General features: G+C 44.5%; 1 protein-coding gene across 2 annotated transcripts in view; it reads left to right on the forward strand.

Moving 5' to 3' along the window:
• Positions 1–12,584, forward strand: part of Nae1 (NEDD8 activating enzyme E1 subunit 1) — a 34,829-nt gene that overhangs the window by 4,655 nt on the left and 17,590 nt on the right. The window contains exons 1-5 of one of the 2 annotated variants that reach the window (XM_057753307.1): positions 3,993–4,086; positions 9,314–9,417; positions 9,907–9,967; positions 11,232–11,262; positions 12,441–12,512. In XM_057753307.1, coding sequence (XP_057609290.1) covers positions 4,034–4,086; positions 9,314–9,417; positions 9,907–9,967; positions 11,232–11,262; positions 12,441–12,512 — 321 coding nt within the window. In that variant the 5' untranslated portion in view covers positions 3,993–4,033. Of the gene's footprint in view, positions 1–3,992; positions 4,087–9,313; positions 9,418–9,906; positions 9,968–11,231; positions 11,263–12,440; positions 12,513–12,584 lie in introns of those variants that run through there. The other variant, XM_057753308.1, reaches the window with a different exon arrangement.

Here is a 12,584-nt window from a genome sequence, read left to right on the forward strand (position 1 = left end):
TTGTGTCCATGTCTGTGTCTGTGTTTGTGTCCATGTCCATGTGTGTGTCCCCAGATGCCACGGCATCTGTGTATAGGTCAGAAAACAACTCTCAGGACTCAGCTCTTTTTTCCCACCCTGTGGCTATCAAACGCAAGCTGTCAAGTTCAGCATTAGGTGTTACCTGCTAAGTCATCTTGCTAACCCCCATATTTTATGATATGTATGTCTGTCTGAGACACAGTCTCACTATGTAGCCCTGACTGGTCTGGCACTTGTTATGTAGGCCAGGCTGGTCTTGAACTCATAAAGATATGCTTACCTCTGCCTTCCTGGTGCTTGGATTAAAGGCATGCAATACCACATCCAACTCCTAAGTAACATTTAAAGTGTAGAAAATAAAGTAGGGTCTGGAAAGATTGCTAAATGGTTAAGAGCACTGGCTGTTCTTCCAGAGGATCTAGATTCGGTTTCTAGCTTCAGTAACTGCAGTCCCACGGGATCTGATGCCCTCTTCACACTTCCAGCATTTTCTGCACTCAGGCAGTGCACATAAACTCGCTTGGGCTTACACACATAAATAAAAACAAATAGGTAAATATATAAGTATTTTCCTTCATCCTTTCATTCAGCAAGCATTTATTGAACACTTTGCAAATGTTAAGTGGGAGGGCGTGTTGTGGGGGATGTGACCATGAACATTAAAGACCCACTGTTGCCTCAGGGCCTTATGAGGTTAGGGAGAGAATCAGACAATGAATCAGACAATGAACATCTGGTGGAGAAGGGCAAAAGTGGTCAAGGGCAGACAGGCAGGGCTGGTGGCCAAGCACCAGAAGATATGTTCCTCTTTTCTTTCTTGGCTGATCTCTCACGAATCAAAGGCTGTCTTCAACTTCCCCTAAAACTATAGACCAGTGTCTCTGGGTAGAGATCAACAAGGATGGATGAGATAACAGACTTGAATTGGGTCTGGCCAGAAATGTGAGAGCATCTGTTTCTAATTCTCAAGGGGGACCATTTCCCTCTCCCATTCCAAGCCTATTCTTGACGTGTCAAGCAGGCTGTGCATGCACAAACAGTAAATATTAGTCTCTTCTGTCAAGCACCATAAAACGCTTGTTTACGCCGGGCGGTGGTGGCGCACGCCTTTAATCCCAGCACTTGGGAGGCAGAGGCAGGTAGATCTCTGTGAGTTCGAGACCAGCCTGGTCTACAAGAGCTAGTTCCAGGACAGGCTCCAAAGCCACAGAGAAACCCTGTCTCAAAAAACCAAAAAAAAACCAAAAAACAAAAAACAAAACAAAAAAAAAACACCGCCTTAAAGGAGAGGCACCAATATGCCTCAGAAGGTCAAGGCTCCTGCCAAACTGGAGAACTTGGGTTTTCCCTGGAGCTTGCATGGAAGAAGAAGAGTGACCTCTGCAAGTAGTTCTCTGTCCTCCACAGATGCACCATAACATTCTTGTACACAGTCATAAATAAATAAATATTTAAACAATTGCAAGAAATGCATGCTCTGAGGTATCTTTTTACAGACACCAACACCTCAATCTTTCTCAAAATCATGCATTCGCAGGCAGTAGCCCCCTCCCTGGTGTATTTCCTTTCCAATCACATTTGTTGATCTTTCCTTTCCTGGTGCCACTGTGAGTGAGAGGCTCTGTAGTGAACTTCCACCTGTCACTTTGGGCCTTCTCACATTCCCTGGGTGTATTTTATTATCTCTCATCTTTCACCTGTCTAACTGGAGAAGGAAACGTGACAACAGACACACGTAAGGAGCTGGGAAAGCCTCGTGCTTTTCTCTCCCATCAGTTGGGTTCCATAGGGGCTGGAAGGGAAGTCATGGCAGGGTGTGTCCTCACCTCAGTCCTGACACTGTGCCCAGGGGAAGTGCATTTATCAGCGCTGCAACATTACTGTCAAACCTCTTCTGTCCCCTCCACACCTCCCACGGATGGAGGGATTGTGTGTGAAAGTGTGCACTCAGGATGGGCTGGGATAGCAGTCTCGGGATCTAGCAATCATTAACCTGGAGGCCCTGTAGAGATTGGAATGCAGAAGGGAATCCTTATCTCCTTCCCTAGTTGCCACCAAGCCTCTTACTTCCTCCTCTCCTCAACTTGCGCTTCAACTGCTTCCTTAGCATTGGCCACCACAGGACAGTCATCCCGTGTCACACGACAAGTGCAGCCCATGTGAAGCTTTAAATTTCTTCTTGTTCATAGTCTTCAGAGCCAGCCTCAGCTGCCTCTCAAGCCTCCCAAACCTCTTCTTATTTGTTACCTTATGGAACTCCCTCCTCCTTTCTTTCTTCCAAGACAGGGTCTCTCTGTGTAGTCCTGGCTGACCTGGAACTTTGTAGATCAGTCTGGCCTCGAATTCAAAGATCTGCCTGCCCCTGCTTCCCGAGTGCTGGGGTTAAAGGCAAGCACCACCCGGCAATGAGGGAACTCTTTTTTTTTTTTTTAAATATTTATTTATTATGCATACAATATTCTGTCTGTGTGTATGTCTGTAGGCCAGAAGAAGGAATCAGACCTCATTACAGATGGTTGTGAGCCACCATGTGGTTGCCGGGAATTGAACTCAGGACCTTTGGAAGAGCAGGCAATGCTCTTAACCACTGAGCCATCTCTCCAGCCCGAGGGAACTCTTAAGAGAGTGTCATGCCATCGCTCCATCACAGGGAACATTCCTTTTTTAAAAAAAAATTATTGATTTTTTTATTGAGCTCTGCATTTTTCTCTGCTCTCCTCCCTGCCTGTCCGCTCCCTTTCAACCCACTCCCAAGGTCCCCATGCTCCCAATTTACTTGTCTTTTTCTACTTCCCATGTAGATTAGATCCATGTATGTCTCTCTTAGGGTCCTCATTGTTGTCTAGGTTTTCTGGGATTGTGATTTGTAGGCTGGTTTTCTTTGCTTTATGTTTAAAAACCACTTATGAGTGAGTACATGTGATAATTGTCTTTCTGGGTCTGGGTTACCTCACTCAAAATGATGTATTCTAGCTCCATCCATTTGCCTGCAAAATTCAAGATGTCGTTATTTTTTTCTGCTGTGTAGTACTCCATTGTGTAAATGTACTATATTTTCCTCATCCATTCTTCAGTCAAGGGGCATTTAGGTTGTTTCCAGGTTCTGGCTATGACAAACAAAGCTGCTATGAACATAGTTGAGCATATGTCCTTGTGGCACAAATGAACATCCTTTGGACAGGGAACATTCTTGGAGGGACACAGACAGTGGGGTGGGACTCCTCTGTCTACCCCAAAAGGGGAGCTTCTCTATATAGGAGAGACACCTTGGTAAGTATGCTGGTGTACTGTCCCTTAACTGGCATGGCTCTCAGGTACTGTGAACTCACTCAGAAGGGAGCTGAGGCTTATCAGTGTTTGCCTCACTGATGGTAGCCGCTGGCTCTGTAGTTCGAAACAGGTCCTCAAGGTGGGGGCTTGCCTCCTGGCAGGAGGAGAAAAATGGGTTAACCTGAGGAATCGTAGTGAAAGTCGAACATACAAGAACTTTTCAGAGTCTGACCCTCTCTGTATTTAAAATCTCAGTTCAAGCCCCTCATGGAGGTATTGGTATTTAATTCCAGCACTCGGGATGCAGATCTTCTCTGTGAATTCGATGCCAGTCTGGTTTACATAGTGAGTTCCAGGCCAGCGAGGGCCACATGGTGAGACTGTGTCTCAAACAAACAAAATCTCATTTTAAAAATGGAAGAGCTATGCGTTCCCATTGCACAGGTGAACAAAATGAAGGCTTGAACGGGAAAGAGAGATTTTTACAATTAGCGATTAAAATCCAAGTCGGCATGATTTAAAAAGCGGAGTTTCCCACAATAACAGCACATACAGAGAAACACATTACCCAATTCTGGTTTGCCGGGCTTCCCGGTGACGCGTGCGCAGTGCAGCGGCGGCGCCCTCTACCGGTGGCGCGCTGAAGGCCGTGGTCGCCGAAGGGCGCCTAGTGCGCCTGCGCGCCAGTGAGTGGGAGGCGGCCTACTCCCTCGGTTTCGCTGTTCGCTGCGCGGGCACGGCCATGGCGCAGCAGGGCAAACTACTCAAGGAGCAGAAGTACGACCGGCAGCTGAGGTGAGCCAGGGTTTCCGAGGGAGCGATCCGGCGGGTTTTCGGGGCCCAAGTGCCTAGGCGGCGTGGGCGGGCCTCCCTCAGGCCTGACGCGGCGGCCGGCTGTGCGGGGCGTGGGGGAGCCGGCGCTCCGGGCTCGGTCACTGGCCAGCGTGCTGGGCGAAGGCCGGGGCGCCCCTTCCCGCAGGGCCGCGAACCTGGGCTGCACGGTCGCGGCTGGCCCCTGCGTTCACGGAACAAGGGGGTCGGGGGGGGCACCCCATCCCGGCCGCAGTGTTGTTCTACGCCAGCGCTGTCCAATAGAAATGCATAATGCTATTTTCTGGTGAGCAATCTGTGTTCGTAATTACAGTTTTTACAGTAGTTACGCACCTTTAAAATAAATTCAAAGAAGCCGGACGTGGTGGCGGCCGCTGGTTGATAATCCCAGCGCTTGAGAGGCAGAGGCAGGTGGATCGGAAATTGGGAGCCAGCTTGGGCTACATACGAAAGAATCTGGGCATGGAGAGAGTAAAAAGAGATAGGGAACCAATTTTGCTACTACTGCCCCCTCCCCACCCTTTTATTTTTGAGAAACGACCTTAAGCAGCCTAGGCTGGCCTTGAACTCAATCATCTATTTCTCAAGTGCTGAGATTACAGATGCTCTCTGCCAGGCCAGGCTCAAAAATAAGTTTTTGCCCTTCCTCCTTTGTTTCCGTCTTTCACCCTTGAGTGTCCTGGAACTTGCTATGTAGGCCTGACTAGACTCTAACTTGCAGCAATCCTCCTGCTTCTTTATCCCAACAGCTGAGATTACCTGTGTGGACCGCCATATCCATTTTATTAGGTACTGAGGATGGAACTCTGGGCATCGTGCATGGTTGGCGAGCTGCCAAACTGAGCTTCACCCCCCCCAACCCTGAAATCAATTTTTATAATGTTTATTTAACGTCGTATGTCCAAAATATTACCGTTTCAACATGTAATCATTGTAAAAAGTTAATTTTTTTTTTGTTGTTCACACTGTCTTAAAATTCAGGTATTTCACACATAATGAATGTCTTAATTCATGCTAACTGCATTTCTGGGACTCAGTTGCCATTTGTAAATACCTTAACGATCAGGGCTTGTCTACGCCATCAGGTGGACCCTTCAACTACTTCTCCATCCTTGCTTTTTATTTTTTCCCCTCTTCATTCCTTTTCATTATGTTCTGTGTGTTGACTCCGTAGAAGTTGTGAATGTGCTTGCCACCACCTCTGCTCTCAGGAGCTCCCACGATACTCTGTGTCCCTAAAGGGGGGAATTCCCCTTTGTCCTGACAGCACCTCCTCAGAACTGTGTCAGGGATTTAGACACTTAGCTCTGAGACTGTCCTTGAAGGCAGTCCATCTTTGATACAGACAGGGAAACCAAGACTTGTAAATTAGGTAACTGGTCCAGATTTGTTCATGTTTCAACTTGGGACCGTCCAGCTTTTCCGTACTCATCCTTTCTCCCAAGCAGTAACACAACTGTAACTACTGTGAGTTCTTACACACTCTTGTGTGTAATGTAGGTAGAACCATAGGCGACAAAACTGAGAAGATGTGTAAGGTTACTAGACACCGGGAGAGGATTTTTATTGAATCCATTCCTTTCTTTCTTTTTTTTTTTTTTTTTTTGTTTTTTCGAGACAGGGTTTCTCTGTAGCTTTGGAGCCTGTCCTGGAACTAGATCTTGTAGACCAGGCTGGCCTCGAACTCACAGAGATCCACCTGCCTCTGCCTCCCGAGTGCTGAGATTAAAGACGTGCGCCACCACCGCCCGGCTTGAATCCATTCCTTAAAGTACTAAATTTTATCCGTCCTAACAAGAACTGCTTATGGCTTTAGAAGGGTCAGAAGTTGGATGAGCAGCCATTGATCAAGGCCTGGCTCCCAGGCCAGCAAGAAAACAGATGCACCAGTACTCTAAGGCTCATTCTCCAACTATCCTACCGTTTATTACAGATAAGACCGTGTGTCACCTTTCCGTTTCACCTTTCCGTAGAAAAGAAAACGTCCGTTTCTGGTCTGTGTGGCTTTTCCAGGCTGTGCCTCCATTTGATAGCCGTTCAGTGACCAGCTCTCTTAGGCAGAGCCCTTTGCCAGCAGCTCTGGGACCTTTAAAGTGAAGAGATTGATGCTTAGTAAACGAAAACGCAAATGGCGCAGTTGGTTGGGCTAGGCTTTATTTTGGTGACAGGGAAGGAATGTCAGAGTCTGTTCTTAGTCCTCCGGCATCTAATCGTACTTGCTGACAGTGATGTTTTCAAATAATTTGGACTTCCTGTTCTGAAGAGAAAATAGTAGGTTGGGGTTTCTTTGGGGTGTGTATTTATATTGAGGAGTGGGGAAGTAAAGGTGACCAGCTTGGCCCCCAAACCATGGCATGTGTGTAATCATGAACTTGTTAATGATATAGCAGTATCAATCAAGTCATAACTTATATTTCTAATTCTTATTATACCTCTGTGTTAATGTATGCATCTCTTAATCATGCTATTAGGATATTTGTTGGCTGTAGCACAAGTAATAAAAACCCAGAGACAGATATTGGGGTTCAAACTGAAGATCAGAGAAGCAAAGCAGCCAATCCACTAGAGAGTCCTTACCTCTACCAAGGCTCAGACAAAGGGGCGATCCTGCCCTCAGCATGACTGCAGACTACAGTGAGCCTTTGTCTCCTCCTGCCTTATATACCTCTCTCTGCCCAGCCATATCATTCCTGTCTCCACCTTCCTAGTGCTGGGTTTAAAGGCGTGTGACTCCCGAGCACCATGGTGTGAGTTCTATTTCTCTTTTTAGACAGATTCAATTTCCTGTAGCCCAGGGTGGCCTTGAGTCCAGGGATTAAAGTTGTGTGCCACCAGTCTCTGGCCTCTCGTGGCTTAACTCTGCACTCTGATCTTCAGGCAAGCTTTATTTATTAAAACACAAATAAATATCACTATAGTTCGCTATTATTTTTTTTTTTTTTTTCGGTTTTTTCGAGACAGGGTTTCTCTGTGGCTTTGGAGCCTGTCCTGGAACTAGCTCTTGTAGACCAGGCTGGTCTCGAACTCACAGAGATCCGCCTGCCTCTGCCTCCCGAGTGCTGGGATTAAAGGCGTGCGCCACCACCGCCCGGCTGCTATTATATTTTTATATATTTTTATTTTATATATTTTTCAATTGAACATTATATAATTTTCTTCCTTTCTTTCCTTCCTTCACTTTCTCCTATGTACCCCCTTGCTCCTTCTCGAGATCATGGCCTCTTTTTCTCTCTTACTGTTACACACCCACATACATACACACACACACACTCCTAAATATTTAAATACAACCTGCTCAGTCCATTTAGTGTTAACTATATGTATATGATCTCAAGGCTGGCTGTTGGGAGCTGTGAACCCCCAGATCCTGAATTTCTGGTAAACAACTTATAATGCTTGCAGCTGCCCTGAGCACGAGACCCTCAGGAGTTCCTGATGGCAGGGAAATGATTTCTGGTGCGTTTGACTGGTGCGTGGCTAGCCCTATATAAGCTGCCCCTGGACATAATAAAGGGGGCATTCCTGTTTCAAAGATGACTCGTGTCTCTCTGTCTGTATCTTTGTGTGTTTCAATCTCCAGTCCCTTGCCTGGTTCATGAATGGCGTGGCAGTGCATAAAGCGCAGAGGCGTGGTGTGCCGCAGCTGGCCACTTGATATTCACTAATCAGTGGGGGGCTCATCTGTGAGAAGAAGTGATGTTCTGCATTCCTTAGTTGCCTGTAGTTCTTTGTCTGTGGGTGGGATTTCATGAGATTTCCCCCTTCCATGTTAGCATGTATGTTAGTGTTTTAGTTCTTCAGGCCTTATTTGGGCAGCCACGTTGTTGTGGTATCAAAGATGTACCTTCCCTGTCATTTCTAGGAGACATAGTCTCACAGTCGATTTCTTGGCCCTCGGACTTTTACATTCTCTCTGCCTCGTCTCCCTTCATGATGTTCTCTGAGCCTTAGGTACAGAAGTTGTGTCGTAGATATATCAATTGAATCTGAGCACCCCATGATCACTTCTTTGCTTTTTGACTGGTTGTGGTTCTTGGTAATGATTTCTGTAATGATTTCAAAGAGAAGTTTCTTTGATGAGTGGGCAGAACTACACTTATCTGTGGGTGTAAGAGTAAATATTTAGAATGCAGGTAGAAGTTGTGCTAGTTAGTAAAGTGGTGGCAACCGGTTCTTCTCTAGCATCCATGACCTCTCTGGCCCTGGGTCGTTGGTTAAGTTTCCAGTAACAGGTATGATTTCTCTCCTGCTGAGTAGGCCTTAAATCCAGTGGGAGAGCTGTTGGTCACACCATTATAGGAGTGCCACTATTGAACCCTCATGGCTATCATGCCATGGTGGTCGTCACCTTTGTGAGTCATAGGCGTTACAGCTGAAAGGATTGTCAGTGCTTTTCTTCCTCACCAGTTTGTATACCATGAAAGCTGGTCTTGTGTCTGAAGTGCATGGTGTCTTACCTTTAACATCTGGAAGGCAATCAAGGGCAGCATTAATATTTTCTATTATATTTTAAAGCACTTCTGCAGAATCCAATGCAAGGTTTTTCCAGATGATAATAAGTAAGTTTCTTGATAAAGCTTTTGCTTATTCTTGTAGATGTCACAGGGGAAGTGTCCTATATCAAGATCTTAAATGTACTGGCTCCATATCACTTGAAGAAATGAAATTGAGAACAGAATAGGTTTTAGGTGCAAGATGTCTGCCTGCCTTCCTACCTTTTTTTTCTTTCTTCTCTCTTTTCTTTATCTTTCTCTTTTTTTCTCTTTCTCTCTCTCTCTCTCTCTCTGGTAGAGCTTCACTGTGTTGTTCAGGTTGACCATGAACTTGCTTCGAGGGAGTCTTCTGCTTTGCTTCCTGAATAGCTGAGACAAAGGTGCATGCTACTTCACTTGGCTAAGACCTTTCTTTAATGTTGATGAGTGTATCTCTAGGCTTTCTGAGCTATACATTATCTGCTTTCAAAGGAGGAGAACAAAGACTAGAAAGACAAAGCTTAATATCGTGCAAAGGATGATTTATCAAAGTTTTCAGTTACATTGTCAGATAACCCCACAATATTATCAGTTCTTATCTCACATTTGCTGTGATATATGTTATTTTTATGAAAGAATACTTTAAATATCATTATTCAAATAAGAAAATCATATTTTGGAGAATCCTTCAATATTCAATCTGTTTTTTTGTTTTATAGGTTGTGGGGTGATCATGGACAGGAAGCTTTGGAATCTGCTCATGTTTGCCTAATAAATGCAACAGCTACAGGAACTGAAATTCTTAAAAACTTGGTACTGCCAGGTAATGTAATATTGGTGATTGCATTCTGAGTAACTTCTTTTTTTTTTTTTTTGTTTTAAATTTTTATGGTTTATTTAACTTTATTTTATGTGCATTGGTGTGAAGGTGTCAGATCCCCTGGAACTGGATTTTCAGACAGTTGTGAGCTGCCATGTGGGTGCTGGGAATTGAACCCGGGTCCTTGAGAAGAGCAGTCAGTGCTCTTAACCGCTGAGCCATCTCTCCAGCCCCCTGGGTAACTTCTTTAAGGTCTGTATAAAGAGTTACATATTCTTGGCCAACAGTATGGCTTCGTGGATGGGTACTTGCTTTCACACTTGGCTTTGATCCCTGGAACCCATATGGCGGAAGGACAGAACCAACTCCCATGGGTTGGCCTCTGACCTCTACACGTGTACAGTGGCACATGCATACTGACATTTAAATTGGTAAGGGTAAAGCCAAAACAAACCAAACCAAAACATATTTTGACTTCTTCTGTCTCCCCAGGTATTGGATCATTTACAATTATTGATGGAAACCAGGTCAGCGGAGAAGATGTTGGAAACAAGTATGTCCTGTTCTTTTAAATAGGAACCTGTTAGAGAAGGCAGTGCACTCAGAGTGAGGCCTGAGTACTAATTTACCCTCATGGCCCTGTGTTTAGGTTATGGTAAAGAAGAGTGACTAAAGATGAAGTGCTGCAACAGTGCAAACGGGACTCACTGTGACTGTCTTTACTGCTGTTAGTACAAGGCAGTAGTGATTTTTCTCATACCTGTGAATTCTGAGTACTTTCTAAGTCTGTAGTGTTGGTGCAGAGTAATGGTCATACTTAGGACATCAGATATAATAAGCAAGAATGATAGCTGGCCATGATGGCACATGCATTTAATCCCAGCCCTCAGGAGGCAGAGAATAATGGAAGTTGTATTATTGTTGCTTCTCTAGCTGATTATGTAGAATGTGCTGAGTATAAGGTTTCTCCCTCCCTCCCTCCCTCCCTCCCTCCCTCCCTCCCTCCCTCCCTCCCTCTTTCTCTCTCTCTCTCTTTTTTTTTGAGTTTTCCGAGACAGGGTTTCTCTGTATAGCTTTTAGCTGTCCTGGAACTCACTCTGTAGACCAGGCTGGCCTCAAACTCATAGAGATCCACCTGCCTCTGCCTCCTGATTGCTGGGATTAAAGATGTGCACCACCACCACCCAGACATCTTTTTCTTACGGAACTATGTGCCTTTGCCGTAAAATTGTGCCCTGACTCTCATGAGCAGCCTGAGTTTCGGCCTTTGGGATGTGACTGGCATATATGTGGGAGGAAGCCTGAGTGAATCTTTTGTGATTTCTTGCAAAAGCCAGCAGTTCACCGCAGCGTTTTCCAGGTGTCTGTGAACACTGTTTTAGGAGATGTTAATAGCTCTAAGAGGGACTGTGGAGTTAATGGCCAAAAGAGTTTGGGGAATGGTTCACAGGAGGTTAAAACTTACTTACTATAAAACTCTATTATCAGGTATATTTTGACTTTCCAAAGAGGTATATCATCATATGGTGTTTCTTCTTTTGCAATCTTGGAACTCTTTTCTCTCAGAACATCTTGTGAAATGTGTGCCTTAGAGAACACTGATTTACTAACCCGTCTGCTTTTCTTCCTCCACGAAGACTGTTGTAGTCTTTATGAGAATAGTGTTTGTGGGCTGGGGGCATAGCTTAGTGGTAAAGGACAGTAACACACACACACGATTCATCTTTTGAAATCAATACACACACTATTATAAATGGTAAACAACTTTTGTTTTATATCCATATAAATCTTGACTTTTTTTTTTCTGTCCCCTTTAGTTTTTTCCTTCAAAAAAGCAGTATTGGCAAGGTAAGCAGTCACGGCTACAAAGCAGGGTTGTGTGTGAGCATCTAATAACGCCACTCTGTCTTGGCTGCCAGAAAAGCTCTGACTGTAAAAGACCTTATTTTCTGAGTGAAAAGTTGGCTTAGCTCATTTTCTAACCTGGTAAATATCTTTTGGTAGTTGAAGAATTTAGAATGCCCCTGTGATTTTACACTGTCCTTTATTAAAGTCTTAAATATGATGTTTAGTGGATTGTGAGGCTTGGACAGTCTGTGGGGCCACTGGCAGGGAGACGAGGATTTATACCTAGAGCTTGAACTGGTATCAAGAAGCATATTCTTTTTGGAGGGATATCTTGCTCAGCCTAGATATGGGGGGAGGGTCTTGGTCTTGCTTGCCTGAAAGTGTCAGACTTTGTTAACCCGCCGTGGGGAGCCTTACCCTTTCTAAGGAGTTGATGGGAGGTGGAGTGGGGGGAAGGTGGAGAAAGTAAGAGGAGAGGAAGGAGTAGGAGAACGGGGAGAGCTATGTAAAATGAGAAAAGATTATATTTAAAAAAAGCTTAGGGGCTGGAGAGATGGCTCAGCGGTTAAGAGCACTGACTGCTCCTCCTGAGGACCTGGGTTCAAATCCCAGCGCCCACATGGCAGCTCACAACAGTCTGAAAATCCAGTTCCAGGGGATCTGACACCTTCACACCAATGCACATAAAATAAAGCTAAATAAACCATAAAAAAATTTAAAAAAAAAAGCTTAATAAAAAAGAAATTAGTGGTGTTAGCTAGAAAATTCTTTATTTTTGTATTTCAAATGAAAACCTTAGACATCTGTGTTCATATTCTGAATGCAAGTTGCACTTATTTAGTGATTGGCCACTCTTTGATGGGATTATAGATGTGGGTGGTTGGAGTGGGTCTGAACTTGATCCAGTATAATCCTGCCTGCCACCTATTTTTTGTCATTTACCTGTTCAGAAAAGTGAGATCAAATACTATGTTTATTTAAGAACTCTGGTGGTGGTAATCTAGTTCAGCCCTGAGTGACATTCTAGTTGAGCCTCAGCTGAGTACTGAGGAGCAGAATTGTCACGTCTATGCATGGAATTTGGAAATTTTCAGTGAGTTTTTCTTAATCTGTAAGATTTGGGATCACCTTGAGGCTAAGTACTTTCTAATTCAAGTCAAATGCTTTGTTTTTCAAAGAACCGAGCTCAAGCTGCCATGGAATTCTTACAAGAACTAAATAGCGATGTCTCTGGAAGTTTTGTGGAAGAGGTATAATATATGTATTTGTTATTTCTGTGCTACAGTATGTTTTTAAAAATAATTCAAAGACCCAGAACATAG

The sequence above is a fragment of the Chionomys nivalis genome, chromosome 21 (genome assembly GCF_950005125.1).
Source record: "Chionomys nivalis chromosome 21, mChiNiv1.1, whole genome shotgun sequence".
NCBI lineage: Eukaryota > Metazoa > Chordata > Mammalia > Rodentia > Cricetidae > Chionomys > Chionomys nivalis.